The sequence below is a fragment of the Ambystoma mexicanum genome, chromosome 11 (assembly GCF_040938575.1).
Source record: "Ambystoma mexicanum isolate Mex_15411 chromosome 11, UKY_AmexF1_1, whole genome shotgun sequence".
Lineage (NCBI taxonomy): Eukaryota > Metazoa > Chordata > Amphibia > Caudata > Ambystomatidae > Ambystoma > Ambystoma mexicanum.
In genome coordinates, this window is record NC_090934.1 from 84800895 (window position 1) to 84818617 (window position 17723).

At 49.5% G+C, this 17723-nt stretch overlaps 1 protein-coding gene across 15 annotated transcripts in view; it reads left to right on the plus strand.

Annotated features, from left to right (window-relative positions):
- ZMYM4 (zinc finger MYM-type containing 4) overlaps window positions 1–17723 on the plus strand; it is a 1943772-nt gene that overhangs the window by 1674067 nt on the left and 251982 nt on the right. For all 15 annotated transcript variants that reach the window (XM_069622579.1, XM_069622582.1, XM_069622583.1 and 12 more), the window contains one exon: window positions 15689–15840. In XM_069622579.1, coding sequence (XP_069478680.1) covers window positions 15689–15840 — 152 coding nt within the window. The remainder of the gene's footprint in view (window positions 1–15688; window positions 15841–17723) is intronic.

The following is a 17723-nucleotide window of genomic DNA, read 5'->3' on the forward strand; positions in this document are numbered from 1 at the left end:
GAACAAGCAGGGGGCACCAGATCCCCTCCTCAGTCGGTTGACTCGACATCTGGGAGTGGGCAATTGCTCAGGAAATATGGATCTCAGCAGTCCATCTACTGGGAGTGTCAAATCTGGAGGCAGATGGGTTCAGTCGGATGGGTTCCGACAATTACGAGTAGCAGCTGAATGGGACGGTGCTGCTGGAAGTTTTCAACAAATGGGGTCAGCCGACCAGCGACCTGTTTGCGACAGAGAGCAATCTGACCTGTTACCCATTCTCGTCCAGGGGTAGGGAAGGGACGTGGCTCCATCGGGCATGTGCTTCAGATACTCTGGAACGGAATGTGGCTGTATGAGTTTCACCCCATGCACCTCTTATTCACATGGTGGTGAACAAAATCAGGCAATCGCAGAGGCTACGTCTCATCCTCCTAGCGCCTCGCTGGCCAGCAAGGCAGTGGTTCTCTGACCTCTGTCAGATGTCGGCCCTGCCCGAAGTCTCCCTCCCATTAAGGTAGGGCCTGCTGCTTGCTTAGCAAGGGGGCACAGTCCTTCACCCCCATCCGGAGAGGTGAGCCCTAGCAGCCTGGTACCTGATCAGGTAACACCTCAAGATCTACAGCTGTCGCGTGACAACCTGGAAATCATACAGGGATCAAGAAGTCTGGCGACACGTAGCCAATACAAAATCAAATTGGACAGGTTTTGCTTATGGTCCAAGGAGAATGGCGTAGATCCAATGGTCTGCACTCTGGACCATGTGTCATCTTTCTTGGCCCATTTGGCTAGATCAGGCTTCCAGGTTGACACCTACAGGACTTACCTTGCAGCTATTGGCGCATACGGGAACTCGGCCACATTCACTTTCTCTTCGGCCAATCCGTTCTTAAAAAGGCATTTGACAGGTCTGACCAGACGGTACCCTCTGCTCAGCACATACAAGCGACCTTGGCCTTATGTGGTGCCCAGTGCCCTGGCGCACAAGCCTTTTGAGCCAATGGCCACTGTGGATATTTAACTGGTTACCCTAAAGACAGCACTTCTAGTCGGACTTGCGTACGCTTGCAGGGTCCGCGAGGTCCAGGGTTTGGTGGCCTCGGAGCCCTATACCAGGTTTCATCGGGACAAAGTTGTGCTCTGCACGCACCCCAAGTTCCTCCCGAAGGTAGCTTCCTCTTTCCACATTAATGAGATCGTGCTCCCCACGTTCTTCCCAGAACCCAAGGAGGGCGCAGAAAAGACTCTTCACTGCTTAGATGTCAAAAGAATTCTAAAATTCTATCTGGACAGAACTAAGGGTTTACGCAAGACAGACGCCTTGTTTGTCACATTCGGCATTTCAAAGCAAGGTCAGCAAGCATCAAACGCTTCCATAGCTAGATGGATGACCTCTGTGATAAAGAAAGCATACAAGATGCAGCACAAAGATCCACCCTGGGGCATGCATGGCCATGCCATCAGGTTCAAGGCAGCAGCGGTTGCTTTTCACCGCCATGGGATGCGATTAGCAGGGCAACGACATGGGCCAACCCATCAGCCTTTTGCAAACATTACTGCCTTGATACCAGTGCCAGTTCAAGCAGTACTGCCTAATCTCTTTGCTTAAAGTGGCAGCTCTCCTCCCCAGGGCGGTTGTATCAGTGGTAATTGCCCATACAGGTTGAAGGAAAAGGGACGGGACATAGAAGTAATTAAGTGTTACTCACCTGAGTGACAAAACAAACTCCTAGTCCATAGTCCCCTTTCCTCCATACGTCCCACCATCCTTCCTCCTAAAAATAGAGCAGTGAGGTTGTTCAGCATAATACAGCCGAGGCGACAAAGTGGAATGAGGTGTGACGGCAGGGTTAAGGGAGCCTCTGATCCCGGGTGACGCCCCCTCTCCCCCCCACCCCCCCCCTGGGCTTCCATCTTGCACCATGTCCAAGGAGTCTCTTCAAGATATGCGTGAAATGTGGTCTCTCTGTTGAAGATCGGCATTACTAATGTTTGTATTGCCTGCATCTGGGCCACGATGAGGAGGGATACAAGATTTGCCATGGTTTTTTCGAAGAAGACGAAAAAGAGCCGGCACAGCAGGTTAGCAGCATGGCTCAGGTTGGGAAGGCCTTTCTGGCGGTCCCATGAGCAAACTCCCTCAGAGACTAGGTAGAGGCCCTTTGAGGATGCCCTTTCTCCGGGCGTCCCAATGAAGGCAGAGCTCCACGCTATGGATCCTACTGGGTTTGCTGTGGCCGCGGGTCCCAGCTAGGGAAGGACTCGATCACCATTGCAGTCTACATCCAGAGCGAGCCTCGCTGTGAGCGGCGCTCCCTTCAAGAGGAAGTCCTTTGTCCCTTCAAAACTGCATTTACTGTCTTCGGGCAAGCCTGCAATGGAAAGGTCCTCGGCTGGCTCCTCTCGTCCCCCTGTCAATTACACCATTGGCACTAAAGACACTTCTTGGTGCACAAATACCCAGAAAGCGCTTCAAGACAAAATTAGCCTACTTTTAGACAAAATCAAAACCAAAAAAAGCCTCATAGACACATCCACCGATCGTGACACCCCGCCTCGCCCGGCTCTGTATATACGCAATTCACCTTCAAACCTCTCTCCATCAAAGAAATTGAATCAATTATACTTACACTCAAACCTTTGAACTGTAAGGGCGACATTTGTCCAGCCCCGCTTATCAAAGAGGCAGTTGTTGAACTTGCCCCGTTTATCACCTCGTTCATTAACACCTCATTTCACTCAAACACTGTACCTAATAATCTGAAAGATGCTCGGGTACTCCCTCCCCCCCCCCCTACTAAAAAAAACCCTCACTAGACCCTAAAAGCCAATCTAATTACAGGCCTATCACCACAGTCTCTTTCCTGTTGAAAATATTGGACCGAGCAGCATATCTCCAGATACATTTGGAAGCCAAAAACCTATTAGGATTAAGACAATAGGGCTTCAGACCGAGACACGGGACAGAGACAGCACTTATTGATTTGAAATCTCAAATTCAGATCCTTAAAGACAAGGGCAAACCAGCATTACTCCTACTTGACCTCTCTGCAGCTTTCGACCTGGTGAACCATAAAATTATATGTAAATACTTGTGTTCTGCCACACACTTTTCTGACCAAGCCAACGTGTGGATCAAATCTTTCCTTAGTAATAGATCCATGAGTCTTCTCTCCCTCTGCCTCCTCACTAGCCTCCCCTATGACCTGTGGGGTACCACAAGGATCATGCATCTCCCCAACTCTCTAAAATGTGTTCACCAAGCCTCTTTTCGATATACTTGACCATCTGGGTATCATTTACACTAATTATGCTGACGATACCCAGATACTCATACCTATCACTGGTGATCACTTTGTAGACAGTAAGGTACTCAACGATATCTATAGTACTATTCACATTTGGAATGCGAAGCATGGTCTTTGTCTAAACTACGAAAGGACGGAGTGACTTCTTCTTGGCTCTACTGCCAAACTGAATAAACTACGGCCTCTGTTTTCATCTTTTAACATTGATGGAAACATCATAAAAGTAGCAAAAAATTTAGAAACGCTAGGAATCTACATCGACACCGCCCTCACATTCACAAGACAAACTAATGCCTTAGCCTCATCCACAGCACTGACTTGCAAGCTCATCACAGCCTGGCGCCCCTACCTAACTCCGACAAACTGCACCTTAGTAGCAAGAGCGTTCGTCTTATCTAAACTCGATTACTGTAACGCATTATACCTGGTCACATCTCAGCGGAACATTAACAAAATGCAAGTCATGCAAAATAATGCAGTGAGAGCGGCTTTTAACATTCCCAGAAAACACCACATCACATCTACTAGACAAGCCATAAAGTGGCTCAATATTAAGCAAAGAATAGACTTGAAGTCACTGTCACTCACAAGTGTCACATAACCAGGCACCAATCTACCTTGTGGACACATTCTCACGCCACACTTCTACACGACCTACCAGAGCTGCACAAGCACATAGCATATTCATCCCATGCTTTAACCTACAACGGACAGGTGGTGTCAGCTTCCCAGTCCTTGCGGCTAAGAAATTGAATAATCTCCCTATCCACATCAGAGAAGAACCTTCATTCTCACTTAAAGGTTAAAAGTTGGTTCCATGAACAAGACATTAACCAGTCTGCTCAGCCTAATTAACCAACCAAACTGCCCTGTCCTGGGTAATGATTGCTCTGACACACGGACTACCTACTCATGTACACTTACTTTATGTAGACCCAAAATGTAATATTCTGACTGTAACTAATATTAACAATGTACCTTGTTATGCCCACATAGCATGATCGTATGTATATATTTGAATAGCCTGTGACTATGAAACCTGCTTTGGTGAAATGTTCATTGTATGTCCTTTATTTGTGCAACTTGTAAGAATTTGTGCCCAGTTGCCCCAGGGCTTGGCTGCGCTTTATAAATAAATACAAATACAAGACAACTACTTCGTCGACGACCGCTCTGTCGTCCAAGATGTCTACTTTGTCGATGGCCACAACCTCATCAACGGTCACAAGCCAGACGACAAAAGCTTTGCCATCCACCTTGCCGACAACCATCATGACTTTGTCAAAAGGTGGCCTAGCACCGAAGGTGGTCTCTACGATCACGGTGACAGCGACCCCTCAAGTGACCTTGCCACCACGGTGTACGGCTGCTGCAACAGCGCCAACAACATCCGCTAGCGCCCCGCTGATGATGGTGGTTCCCATCATCACCCCACTCCCGAAGGAGTCGGAGAAGGACAGGGAGTGGCTACTGCCCGCGGAACCCCCTCCCAGACAGGGGGAGGGGGGGGGCAATGCCAAAGGATACATCAGGGGAGCTGGTGCACATACATGAGCTCCAACAACAGCTTGCCCGAGGACTTCTACTCTAACCACGTGGAGGGCTTTGAGACAGTGTCCATAGAGGCATCTCCACAGGATGAACCCACATTGTCATATGGCCCAAGGAGGCGCTGCAGCCCGAAGCCGTTGCCGGCTGATCCTTTCATCCCTCAGCCGGTGCCCAGGGACATGTTGTTGGGCATCCGTACAACACTGCCCACGCTGGTATCGGAGATGCATCAACACCTGCGCCGGCCCGGAGTCCCGTAAGGCCACTGATTAGCCCGTCCGGGTCAAGGCGCAAGTCAAGGGACCCAACTGCCCCGAGGCATCAACCAACACCTCCTCTGCCTCGGGCCTTGTAGTGTTAGAGCTCCCACACACAGGCACAGGTATGAATACGGACACTACAGTGACTCATACCGACATGTCCGATGACTATGTACCAGCAGACGGAAAGCCGCTGGGTACCGCAAGCCCGCCAGTGCTCCGCCACCGGATGAGGTTGGTTTCTTTCATGCCATGATATCAAGGGCCTCTGCCCTCTTCAGTTTGGTGCCAAAGGAGACTAAGAAAGATGGGTTCCTCTTCCAACGCCGGGAGACCAGGCGGAAGACAGTTCTGCCCATTCCTCTGTTGGATGACGTCTGGAAGGAAGGTTTGGCGTTAATGAAGACGCTGAGTACTGCACCTCTCAAGTGAGAAGCTGGAAAAGTACAGGGTTCCAGACTCGCCCCTCAAGTGCTTGAGGTCACAGCCTTCTCCTGACTCTGTGATCTCTTCCGCCGCAACGATCCGCTCAGCAAATCCATGGTCTTTGGCAATGGTGCCCCTTGACCAAGAGGGGAAGAAACTGGATGCAATGGGCAAGCGCATCATTTACACCACAGCTTGCTCCATCAAGGCCGCTATTGCCCTGGTCATCTTATCCCGCTACAACAGGGAGCTGTGATATAAGCTCGGACCTACTTTGGATTTCCTGCCGAAGAACAAGGTCGAGGCCCTGGCCCTGTTCCAGGAGGGTGAGGTGGTGTCGCACCACAGCATCACAGTGGCCTTGGACATTGCAGAAACTGGGTTCTACCAGATGGGCAATGGGGTGTCCCTTGGACGACAGAGCTGATGTCAAGTCCAAAGTGGTAGACATGCCCTTTGATGAGGACAACCTTTTTGGCAAGACTGTGGACAAGTCTCTCCAGATAATTAAGACAAACACAGGGACACGCTGGCTGGGAACATTGCAACAGCAAAGGTCTTCCTTTTGATCCTCAAGAGTGAAGTCTGGCAGGTCGTCCAAGAGGTATAGCGCCCCCTATCTACAGCTGTCTGGCTCCACGACTAAGGAGGCCTACAGAGGCCGCTTGCAGGCCTACAGCAACGGGGGACAGTGTATCCCCAAGGCCTGAACCGGCTGTTGATCTGGGCCGCTACTTGCGCACCCCAGTGGGCGGCCGACTAGCGAGTTTTGTCAATGAGTGGAAGACCACTACCACAGACGAATGGGTGCTGGATGTTCGTCAGGGACACACCTTGGCGTTCCAACACAGATGTCCTCGAATTCCTCAGGTGTCTCGTCAACATAAATCAATCAACTACACATGGCATAGCTGCTGCAGGAGGTTCAAGCCATGTTAAGAAAGGGGGTGATAGAGCCCATCCACCAGTGCCTCCTGGGCTCCGGAGTGGTACAGAGGACGTCAGGAGGGTAGCTGGCAATCCTAGACTAAAGAGGCCACAACAAGTCCCGGATTGTCAAATTGCAGCATGTGCTTGGCCAACTGGAGGAAGGAGACTTCCTGGCGATGCTGGATCTAGAAGAGGCCTACTTTCCGGTCCCCATCCACTGAAACCATTGCAAGTTCTGCGGTTTATGGTCCAGGGACAACACTATCAGTTCAATGTGCTTCCCTTTAGACTGAAATCGTCCCTAAGGATGTTCAGGAAGTGCTGGGCTCTGGTGGCGGCACATCTTCGTCTCAAGGGCATCCGTGTCTACCCTTAACTGGACGATTGGCTCATCCGCTCCCACGCACTGGCAAACAGGCACACGGCAGAGACCATTCATCTGCTGACAGATCTCGAATTCTCCATTAATTATCCAAAGTCCTGCATGGAGCCATCACACAATTCTCTATTTCTGGATGCCCGTCTCAACACAGTGGCTTTTCTGCCGACTCCCTTGGAGGAGAGGACGATGGCCATCCTGGGGAACGTGCAGCGCCTGTCTGCACAATCTGCAACAGTGCGAGCCATCAACTTGCTGTTGGGCATGATGTCCTCCTGCATCCCCCTCGTCTCTCTTTGCAGGCTCAGGCACTTGGACAACAAGATCGTCCTGAACGAGAAGTTCCAACAAGCACTACAATGGTGGGGAGTGCGCCCATATCTCACACAAGGAGTGTTGCATCGTCCTAGAGCTCTTGGCAGTATTCCGGGCCCTCAAATAATTCCTTCCCGTTGCTGATAGGGAAGGTGGTGAGTCTTCATGAACAACACCACCACTATGCTCTACATCCGGAAGCTGGGCGGGACGCGCTTCGGCAAGCTCTAGGATGGTTGAGTGTGCACATATGACACACGGCGCTCCTTTTCAGATCCTACCTACCAGGCCACGTTCACCATGGATGCCTCCTTGAAAGGGTGGGGCGCCCACACCGGGCAGCCGCACGCCAGAAATATCTGGCTTGCGGAAGAGAAACACCTTCACATCAACTTCCTGGAACTCCGGGCAGTCTTCTGGGCCCTCAAATCATTCCTTCCTCAACTGTGGGGGGAAGGTCGTGAGAATCTTCACGGACCACACCACCACCATGTTCTACATCCGGAAACAGTGCCAAACGCTCTCCCCAACACTCTCATTGAAGGCCCAGACCCTGTGTCACTGGGCCATTCTTCGGGATATGTTCCTCCCGTTTTACCTTGCAGGCACCAAGAACACCATTGCAGACTCGATCAGCAGGGAGCTGCGTTCTTGCGACGAATATTAACTTCGTCAGGATCAAGTTGCTCTTTTCTGCGAGTAGGGCCAAACCCGAATCGATCTCTTCGTGGCAGTGGCCAAATTCAAGTCCCAGAGGTTTGCCAGGAGGCTCCCTCAGCCGAGGAGCCTCGGGGATGCCTTCTATTTCCCATGGGAGGGATTCTTCTTGTATGCTTTCCCTCTATTCCCGCTCCTGCTACAAGTGATCAACACGCTCTGTCATTGCAGGATGATACTCATCACTCTGGCGTGGCCTCAACATATCTGATACCCGGACTTGCTCCGTCTTGTCGGTGGCTCCATCCTTCTGGCTTCCACCACTTCCCAATATTTTCGCCAGAGAAGACTGGGCGATTCTTCAACCGACCCGGCTTCTCTGAGCCTCACGACCTGGCTGCTGCAGCCCTAGAGCATTATTCCCTGCCACTGGAATGTAAGAATTTCCTAGCCAAAGCCAGAGCGTCCTCTACATTGGCGTGCTATGGCCAGAAATGGAAACGCTTCTGTGTGTGGTGTAGGGGTCAGAAGATTACACCTCCTGCGTGTCGCAGCTCCGCCACTCCTTCCTTATGCTAGCTCTGGCCAAGGCAGGCCGGACTCGCACCTCTATCAAGGTGCACCTGGTTGCCATATCCCATCACACAAGGACGCCTGGTAAACCATCCCTGTGGTCGCACAGGCTTGTCCAGGAGCTCCTCAAAGGCCTCTGCAGGACTTTTCCACCATTGAAGGGTCCTGCTCCAACTTGGAGCTCAACGTGGTCTTAATAAAGCTCATGGGGCCCCCATTTGAACCAGTGCATCAGGCCCCACTGATGTTTCTCTCGTGGAAGACTGCTTTCCTCATGCCGATCACTTCAGCCAGGCGGGTCGGGAGATCCCAGCCCTTTGTTGCAAGCAGCTTTACTTGTCTTTCCACGCTATGAGGGTAGTGCTGCGGAACAACCCCACCTTTATACCCAAGGTTCCTTCAGAATTCCACCTCAACAAGCCTTTGCTTCTAGCAGTGTTCTTCCTGAACCATTCCACGTTGGCGGACAGAACATTGCATTCGCTGGACGTTGCTCGTGACTTGACGTTTTATGTAGCACGCACAAAGGATTTTCAGAAGACATCTCAACTTTGTGAATTTTGGACCTGTGAATCAAGAGATGGCCCTGTCTAAGGTTTCCATATCCAGGTGGCCCTCCGGCTGCATCATGCACTGTCATAGTCTGCCCAACAGACCTCCTCCAGGCCGGCCATGAGCCCATTCCACCAGAGCCATCGCAGCGACAACAGCGTTTCTCTGGTGTTCCCCTGCTCGACATCTGCAGGGCTGCAACAGAGGCCCACTCACACCCTCACAAGCTTCTACTGCATCGACAGGGATTCCAGGGAGGAGTCCTGGGTTATCCAAGCAGTACTTCACAACCTGTTTTCTTGGTGTGCGTCTGTTCCAGGGGTACGTTTGTTTACTTCTGTTGAGCCTTAACACCTCCTGTGGTTGTGTATATGTAATACACAATGGATCTAGTTTCCCTGTGCTTGCAGAGCTAAGGTGAAAACGTGGCTTTCATCGCAGTAAGAATACAATTCCTACATACATGTAATATACTTTGTACTGCAATCTGCAACCGTGTCGCAGACCACATTGTAACCCGGTCCTCTTGACACCTACTGTATTATCCTCCGATGTATTTTGCATGTGCAACCTTTCTGTAACTTTTGTTGCTCCTTAAGTCTAATGCGCCCTGTTACCCTAGGGTTTGGCTGCGCTATACAAATAAACTAAACTAATACTTTGTAATCTTTATTACAGTTTCCTGGAATATGAGGGGTTATAACTCGTTCTGTAATGACGTTACGAAACGCTATATATTTGAAAAGTTTGACCTGATTTTTTTTCCAGGAAACTTGATTGAAAGACCCTCTCAATATGGATGGTTTCTCTTCTTATCAGTTGTCTACTGGAGCAGGCTTGGTGCGTCCTGCATTTGGCTTATGCATTATGTGTAGAAATTAGGTGTTTTTTTTAGATCTGTACTGCTGTCTAGGGTTGATCAAGGTATCGTGATTGTTAGAGTTGAAAGGAAAGGACAATTTGGTGACCATGGTTGAATATTTGTAAATATTTACTGGACTCCTACTTTGAAGTCACTAATTGCCTTTATTCAGAATCTTTTGGAGTTGCTGATTACATATACAATACGATATCCGTTAGATGATATGATAATTATGGGAGATTTCCACTCAAGTTTCTGGGAGGTTGTTCTTCGATAACAGATCAAGGTAAACAAAAGATCATTGATGGTAACATTTGGAGTGAATTTATGGGAGAGTTGGATCTGTGGCTGCTCAATGGTAATCTGAGTGGAGATATCCCTGCCACCCCAACATGGAGGAGAGGTTCTCTCCACTCAACCATCGAATATGTTTTCGTCTCCAAGCATGTTTGAGAGTTATATAGAGTTTAAAGTCACTGGTGGGAATCTAAGTGATCCTGCCATGTTGGAGGCCACCTTTGGGGTTCATCGGGAGTCCGATGGCTCTTACTTCACTCAGGAGCTCTCTATAATCCCTGCGGGAAACAGATTAGTAAGATTTGTGTGAACCGGGACACTTTGCTGAATTCCTATGGATTTTAAATCCACCGTTGTCTCGTCCACCTAAAAATATTCCACTCCATAGACATCAATTTATTTTACAAATCCTGGAAAAAACGAGAGAAGAAAAGTTTTGAGAGCCCTAAAAAAAAGTTGACTAATGTTCAACAGCGAAATGATGAAGCCAGGTTGATTAATAATTCCTACAGAAATTGGATGAGGTTTTATAGATTCTTGAGGCTCCATAAAGATGGTGAAGAAATGGTGAAGAAATGCTGAAGACTGTCTTAAAAATTCACGATCATTTCAAAGTTTCAAACCGGTTTCAGGAGAGCATTATCGATCATGCTGAATGGATTCGTTCTTAGCTGTGCTAGTTCAGGTTGCTTTGTGAAGGGCAGCAGACCTTTATTCGGAGCCTTGGTGGATTTATCCCAGGCCTTCGATACTATCAATAGAGATAGTCTCTGGGGCAATTTTGATTGAATTGCATCATAAATCAACCTTACGTGTTAGACTATCAAGATCGGGTGACCTATCGCAACGAAATTGACATAGAGCGAGGCGTTCGTCAAGGTTGCTTGGTCGCACCGTTTCTCTTCAATTTGTACCTTTCGGACTTGTTTCAGCGGTTTCAAAAATTCTAGCAAGCGCTAAAATTGGAACAAGGATTTCATGGTTGGCATACGCGGATATCGCTATTCTAGATTATACACAAATTGGCCTACAGCGGCTTTATCCGAGTATGCAAAATTAAACTATTTGACAATAAATCGGAAAATCTAGAATGGTGATTTTCAAACGGCTACAGGGGAAGACAAAACGTTTTATATGGCAGATTGGCAATCAAGCCTTCCCCATTGCAAATGAGATCATATACCTGGGCTCAATGATTAGAGCTTTTCCGACCAAAAGGGACCTACTATCTACCTTAGATCTCAAGGTTCTGAATTTAGGCCCTCAAATTATCAATTCATAATACATTTTGTAAATTCTCCATTCTCCCATTAATAAAATACTACATAGAAAAGGTAGTTCCAACTCTGCTCTTTTGTCTTGAGTTTAATCTCCAAAGTTTTGAAATCGATTGGGATAAAATAGAGGAAAAACTTAGGAAAATAACCTTGAATCTCCGAAATGCCGTCCCTATGGGATCTGCTTGACTAGCAATGATAATTCTAATGATTATGTTCTTGAGGCATATGACAGAGAATTAGGGTTACAGGCAACTAGATCATTATTTTCATAGAGAAGTTTTTAATAAATGAGTAAAAATAAGTTTTAACTGTAGAATAGAAATGTTTGTAATAAATATTCTCCAGCATGGGGTCTGGCATGGATTCACATGCTCATGAATATTCCCCCGTCGTCAGGCTGGGAATCCTCGGTAAAGAAAAAACCAGTATCGGTTTCATTTCTGATCTGTCTTTCGTAGTAATAACCAATCACTGATCTCTGCGTCATACTGACCACAGCCAATGACTGCCCTCTACCTAAGCCCCGCCTCTGGCAGCCATCTTCAGATTTTTACTGCACGTTCATGTGTTGGGATCCTCGTGCTATTGCTCTCGAGCGTTAGTGCTATTTTTTTCACGTTTTTTTCTCAAAAACTTAGTTTTTTTTGTCAAAAGAGCCTCAAGCTCCACCGACTCTCCATCCGATCAACAGGGACCCGTGTCGGATTCGTCTACGCCCCTCAAGGGTGAAGATTTCGTCGAGCTACGCTTTTGGAGGACTCCAGAAGTTTCTCAGGCCCATCTCGGACATGGCCCAGGAGAAGGGAAGCTCGACGCCCGGAAAGCTGTTCAGGGTTTGCCCTGGATGCCAACTGCAGAATGTCTTTAAGGAAGACGAAGACTCCTTTTGTCTTTACTGCCTACATGAGGACAAGACGCACGTGGAGAAGGACTGTGCGTTTTGCGGCAACATGTCGGAGTGGACCATGAAGGACCGCCATCAACGTCTCGCCAACTGGCTGGAAGGGAAGAGCCCGTCCGGCGAGAAGAAGAGGAAGAAATCCGAGCGGTCTTCTAAGACCTTTGAGGACGCCCCGGCGACGGGGGTCCAACACAAGACCAAGCACCGCGAGTCCGCTGGCACCGGGAGCGCCGAACGGTCGGGCTCTACGGGCGCCAGGCAGGGTGCAGCCTCCCCGGCTCCATCAACCACGAGCCAACGCTCTGGGTCGGGTAAGAGGAAGGCCGAGCACCCGGCGAAGCTCCTGGAGAGGCCCCGGTCGAGCTCGAAGGCCCCATCGGAGGGGGAGCGAGGCAGTGTCCCCCCCCTCAGGGAGAAGGCGATGAGCGCATCTAAGGTGGTGAAAGCCTTAATCCATCCGGCCAAGGCCTATTTCGAGACAGTCGCGGCGGCCCTGGCTCAGCCTGTGGAGGCTACACCAGTGGTGGCGACCTCGGGGCTCAGTCTCCCTGCCACCTCGGAGGGAGTCCTCTTTTATGCCCATCGACAGAACCCCCGTGAAGCCTCCGGCGGAGAAGAAAAAGGGGGGGCAGGAGGTCGTCGTAGATTCGGCCTCAACCTCGGAGGAGGAGCTGATCGAGGTCTTAAGCCACGGCCTCGGCGTGGAAGAAGACCAGCCCGTTGGGATGGATCCCGACGCAGGTGACGACGACATCGTCGAGGGTGCCGACGGGGCCCCTGATCGCCCGTTGGATTCCCCTCTGCCAGCGCCGCAAGACAACTCGGCGGCCATTTTGTTGGCTATACAGTCCTTATGCTCGGAGATAAGGACGAGACTACCGTTGCCAGCGGAGGACCAGTCCCGTCGGGGGACCCAGAACCGGGACCTTCTGGCGTTCCTCCCCCCAAGAAAAGAAGGATTCACCCTCCACCTCCTTTTCAGCCGTCTCGCCCCGTCCAGCCCTCCTCCCCGTCTACGACCCGAGGGGATGATACGGGGACGGACACGGCCACGACGGGTACGGACGACGAGGTCTACGACGAGGATCTGCCGTCGTCACCTCCCACCAGGGCTTCCCCGCCCGACGAGATTGGATCGTTCGACCTTTTGGGGCAATCCAACTGTAGGTGAACAGGCTCAGCAGACTGGAAGCAGACAATTACGAGTGGCAATTGAACAAACTCGTGCTTCAGAAGATCTTCAGCAAATGGGGACACCCCCAGGTGGACCTCTTTTCCACCCAGGACAACAGGAAGTGTCAACAGTTCACCTCCTGACAGGGCCCCAGATCCCTGGGCATTTTAGATTCAGTGGAACGGCATACGCCGCTGATACACAGGGTGATATGCAAGATCAAGGAGTCTCGTCACCTACGTGTCATTCTAATAGCTCCATGGTGGCCGGCCAGGCCATGGTTCTCGGAGATGCTCAGCCTCTCAGAGAGACCACCCATTAACCTTCCAACCGGCCCAGCTCATCTTCTGGCGCAGCAGGGGGTCAGGGTCATCCACCCAGCGCCACAGAAACTAGCCCTCACAGCATGGTTCCTGAGCACATCATGCTAGGGCACCTCATCCTTTCCCAGGCTAATCTAGAGATCATAGAGGGGGCTAGGAGCAAAGCTACCAGAACCCAGTATAAGACCAAATGGACCAGGTTCTGGCACTGGGCAGACTCTAAGGGTATCAACCCCCTCGCATGTACATTGGACGACATGCTATTTGTTCTCGGCGCACCTCAGCCAATCTGGCGTACAGGTAGACACTTGCTGCACGTACTTGGCAGCCATCTGGGCCTTCAGAAACTCAGTGGAAGAGGTGTTCTCCTCTTCCAGCCCGATCGTCAAGAAGCATTTGACAGGACTCGCCAGACTCTACCCGCCCATCAAGAGGCCACACCCCGTGTGGTACCTTAACATAGTTTTGGGGGCCCTGGCGCACAAGCCATTTGAGCCAATGGCGTCCGGACATCAGGCTGGTCACCATTAAGACGGCCTTGCTACTCAGCCTCACCTCACCTCGGCTCGCAGAGTCAGTGAAATCCAGGCGCTGGTCGACTCAAATCCCTTTACTACGTTTCACAAGGACACGGTAGTCCTGTGCACACACCCAGCATTCCTACCCAAGGTGCCTGCCGCATTACATCGGAGCAAGGAAATAGTGCTGCCTACATTTTTTGCTGAGCCTAAGGACGAGGCACAGAGTTCTGCACTGCCTCATTGTCAGACAGGCCCTGAAATTTTGCTTGGATAGGACCAAGGGCTTCCGCAAGTCGGATGCACTGTTTGTCACCTTCGGCGGAAAAAGACTGGGGTATCGGGCCTCCATAGCCCGGTGGATGGTCTCGGCCATCAAAGAAGCTTACGAGGGACAGCATAAGCCACTGCCGGCCAACATGCACGCCCAACATGCACGCCCACGCTGTCAGAACCAAGGCAATGGCCATCGCATTCCAGCGGCACGTCCCCTGGCAGGTCATAAGCAGGGCAGCCACGTGGGCCACCCCTTTGGCTTTCTGCAAGCACTACTGTTTGGACGCCGGCTCTAGATCACACGCGGCTTTCGGACAGTCGGTTCTCAGGAACCTATTTGCTTAAGGAGGATCTCCTCTCCACCCTGGGGCTACACTCAGTTGCAATCGCACATGCTGTTTGGAGGAAAGAGGACGGGACGTAAGATTATTATAAGTTAATGACCGTAGTGACTTAGTCCTTAGTCCCCTTTCCTCCATACGTCCCACCATCCTCCCCCCTAATAAAACTGGTGTCATTAGGCAATGTTAATCTATTGTTGAGAGTTCTATGGGGACTGAGGTGTGGCGCCGGAAGGCGGAGTCAGGGCAGCGCATGCTCCCAGGGCCGCGCCTCTATCTTTAAAGGGAAAGAACGTTATTTCTGGTGATAAAGGTTCCGTTTCCCGTCCCTAGGAAGGGACGCCCATGCAGTATGGAGGAAAGGGGACTACTAAGAATATGCTAGTCACTAAGGTGAGTAACTTATTATTTCTGGGGCACTGTGTATTACTGGGCCAAATATATCTGTTGAACTACATGGATGAAAGCAGGGGGACAGACTTCTGTGTGTCGCTTCCTATTTTTGTTGGGAATTTTTTTACTCTATTTTGGACGGCAGGGATTGATTTGCCTATTTCTACACAGTTAAAGTGGTTGATGCACCCCTTATCTGAAGGGCTGCAAATACCTCTGCCATCATTGGCTGCCAAGAGTTTGGGAAAACTTGGGGGGTGGGGGGCCTTTCTATTTTAATCTAGAGTTGGTGTTTTGCTGGTGTCAGCCAGTAGGTTATTTCTCAGTTTCCACAACCACTTTTTAGTCTGCCCAAAGTACATTGCAAGTAATATAACCGTTTTTTCTCCACAGTGCGCCCCATGAAGCTGAAAGAAGATATTCTCTCTTGCACATTCGCTGAGTTGAGCTACGGATTGTACCACTTTATCCAAGAAGTACATAGACCAAACGGAGAGAAGTATGATCCAGACAGCGTCTTATACTTGTGCCTTGGCATTCAACAGGTTTGAGAACCTAAATTATTTGCTTTTACTGCGTTTCTCTGGGGCAGTGTGTTTAATATGTTTTTGTGCATTCAAGTTCTCCATTTGTTTTCTGTTTTTCCCGTTGCACAAGTCTATTGAGTCTATTGAGAGGAGTGTGTTTTAGTCTTAGTTTTGACTGTCATGCAGTGGTTCACTTCTTTTGCCAGTTGAAGAATAATTACTTTCTGGTGCTGTAGGAAAGTATCAAATGGAAAGGTTTGCTTGCAGATTACATACAACACAAAGGTGGACAAGTCGAGCACTTAATTGCCACTGCCGTTCATGTGCCTGAGACTTGCATGCTTCTGCTGGAGTGTACTCAACCCACACAGCTGGAGGCGCAAGAGTTAATGTTTATAGCATCCAGTGATGGTAAACACAAAACTGCTCCCCACTTAACGTCACCTCTAAACATGTGAAGTTAACTTGCCGAAATAAGCGATTTGTACGCTTACAGGAGTAGTAGGCCCGTTTTAAATCGGGTGGAAATGTCACAAAACCCAGGATGCATTCATATTTTCAAACATAACATGGTGTTGCATGGTTCATTCTTTGAGGAAGAAAATCTCTGAAATAGAGGCATTTAGTGTGGCAGGAAAAGGCGCACTGAACAGCAACACAACCCAATATGATTGTCTTGAAGGATCATGACAAAATATATTCAATCTGGCAGGGCAATCGTTTATAAGGGGTGTTAGGAAAGATTCTTATTTGTGCTGATTTCCTACTGTAGACTTCAATGGGACACAGTGTTATTTTTATCCTTTCCTGAATTTTGGTGCCAAGTGAAGTCATTTTGTTCCACTTATTTTGCTAAGCGCATCTGTTTTGGGGGCACAGATCAGTCCCTATGGCTATTGTGGTGGAGACACTTTGTGTCTCTCTAACTCTGTTTTTTTGTAATTTTTTGGTTCGTTGCATGATGTGTCCAGGATGGGCTGGTGACAGCGGATACCTTTGTACAGTTTCTTTTTTACACTAGTGTGCCCCTTTGCATTTTACTGATTAATGCATTTTGAGTTCCTTATACTCTTAAATGGCTGTGCCACGAGATTTTCACCTGTAATTTGATCATCTTGGATTGTGACCTTCTTCCTGCCCTGGAATTGCTGGATTTTCTCCTTTCCCGGGGAAAGCTCAACCGTTAGCAGGCAACGTGGTGGACTGTGTGTGTGTGCGCCAGTATATGGGGACAGGGTCTGTCTGGGCCCATTCCGCAGTCATGCTAGAATCTGTTGTTGGGTGGATGCTGTGGCCAGAGGCTGTCCATGATTGAACAGCCCCTTCCATGTTTGACTGGTACAGATCCTTGCCTTTGGTGGGCTAGCGGAAACTCCAGCCTGGGTTTTTGAATAAGAGGGGTGGTCTCCTGTAGCCATTCCTTAGACTATCGTTGGATCCATGACTCCTATGAAGGACAACACCCTGTTGAAAGATCGCCCGACTAAGCCCTTTTCTCTGCATATCTCCTGAAGACCTTCATCTGTGCTTTGATTCCTGGACCGGTGGGAACATCTAGTCCTGATGTCAACTCGGAGATCGAGCTTCTGCAATAGTCTTCTGCCACTTTCTTCAAATGCCCATCGCCATTTGCCTCGTGCATTGCATCCTGGGGTAGTCTGAGGTTGTCGACAGAGTCGTGTTCCAGTAGTCTTCGTATCTAGAAACCAGATCCAATCCAATAACCTGTGGCCTGAAGGAACCTCTGCACACTTTGGGCTTCCTTTAAGGGAACCAAGGCACAAATCCAGAGGTCAAAGTGGGGGAGGAGGGAGGCGGTCGGGAGGGATGCTCCTATACTTTTTATTTTTAAGTTTCACTGTTCCTATACTTTTATTTTAAAAAGTAACCGTTCTGGAATG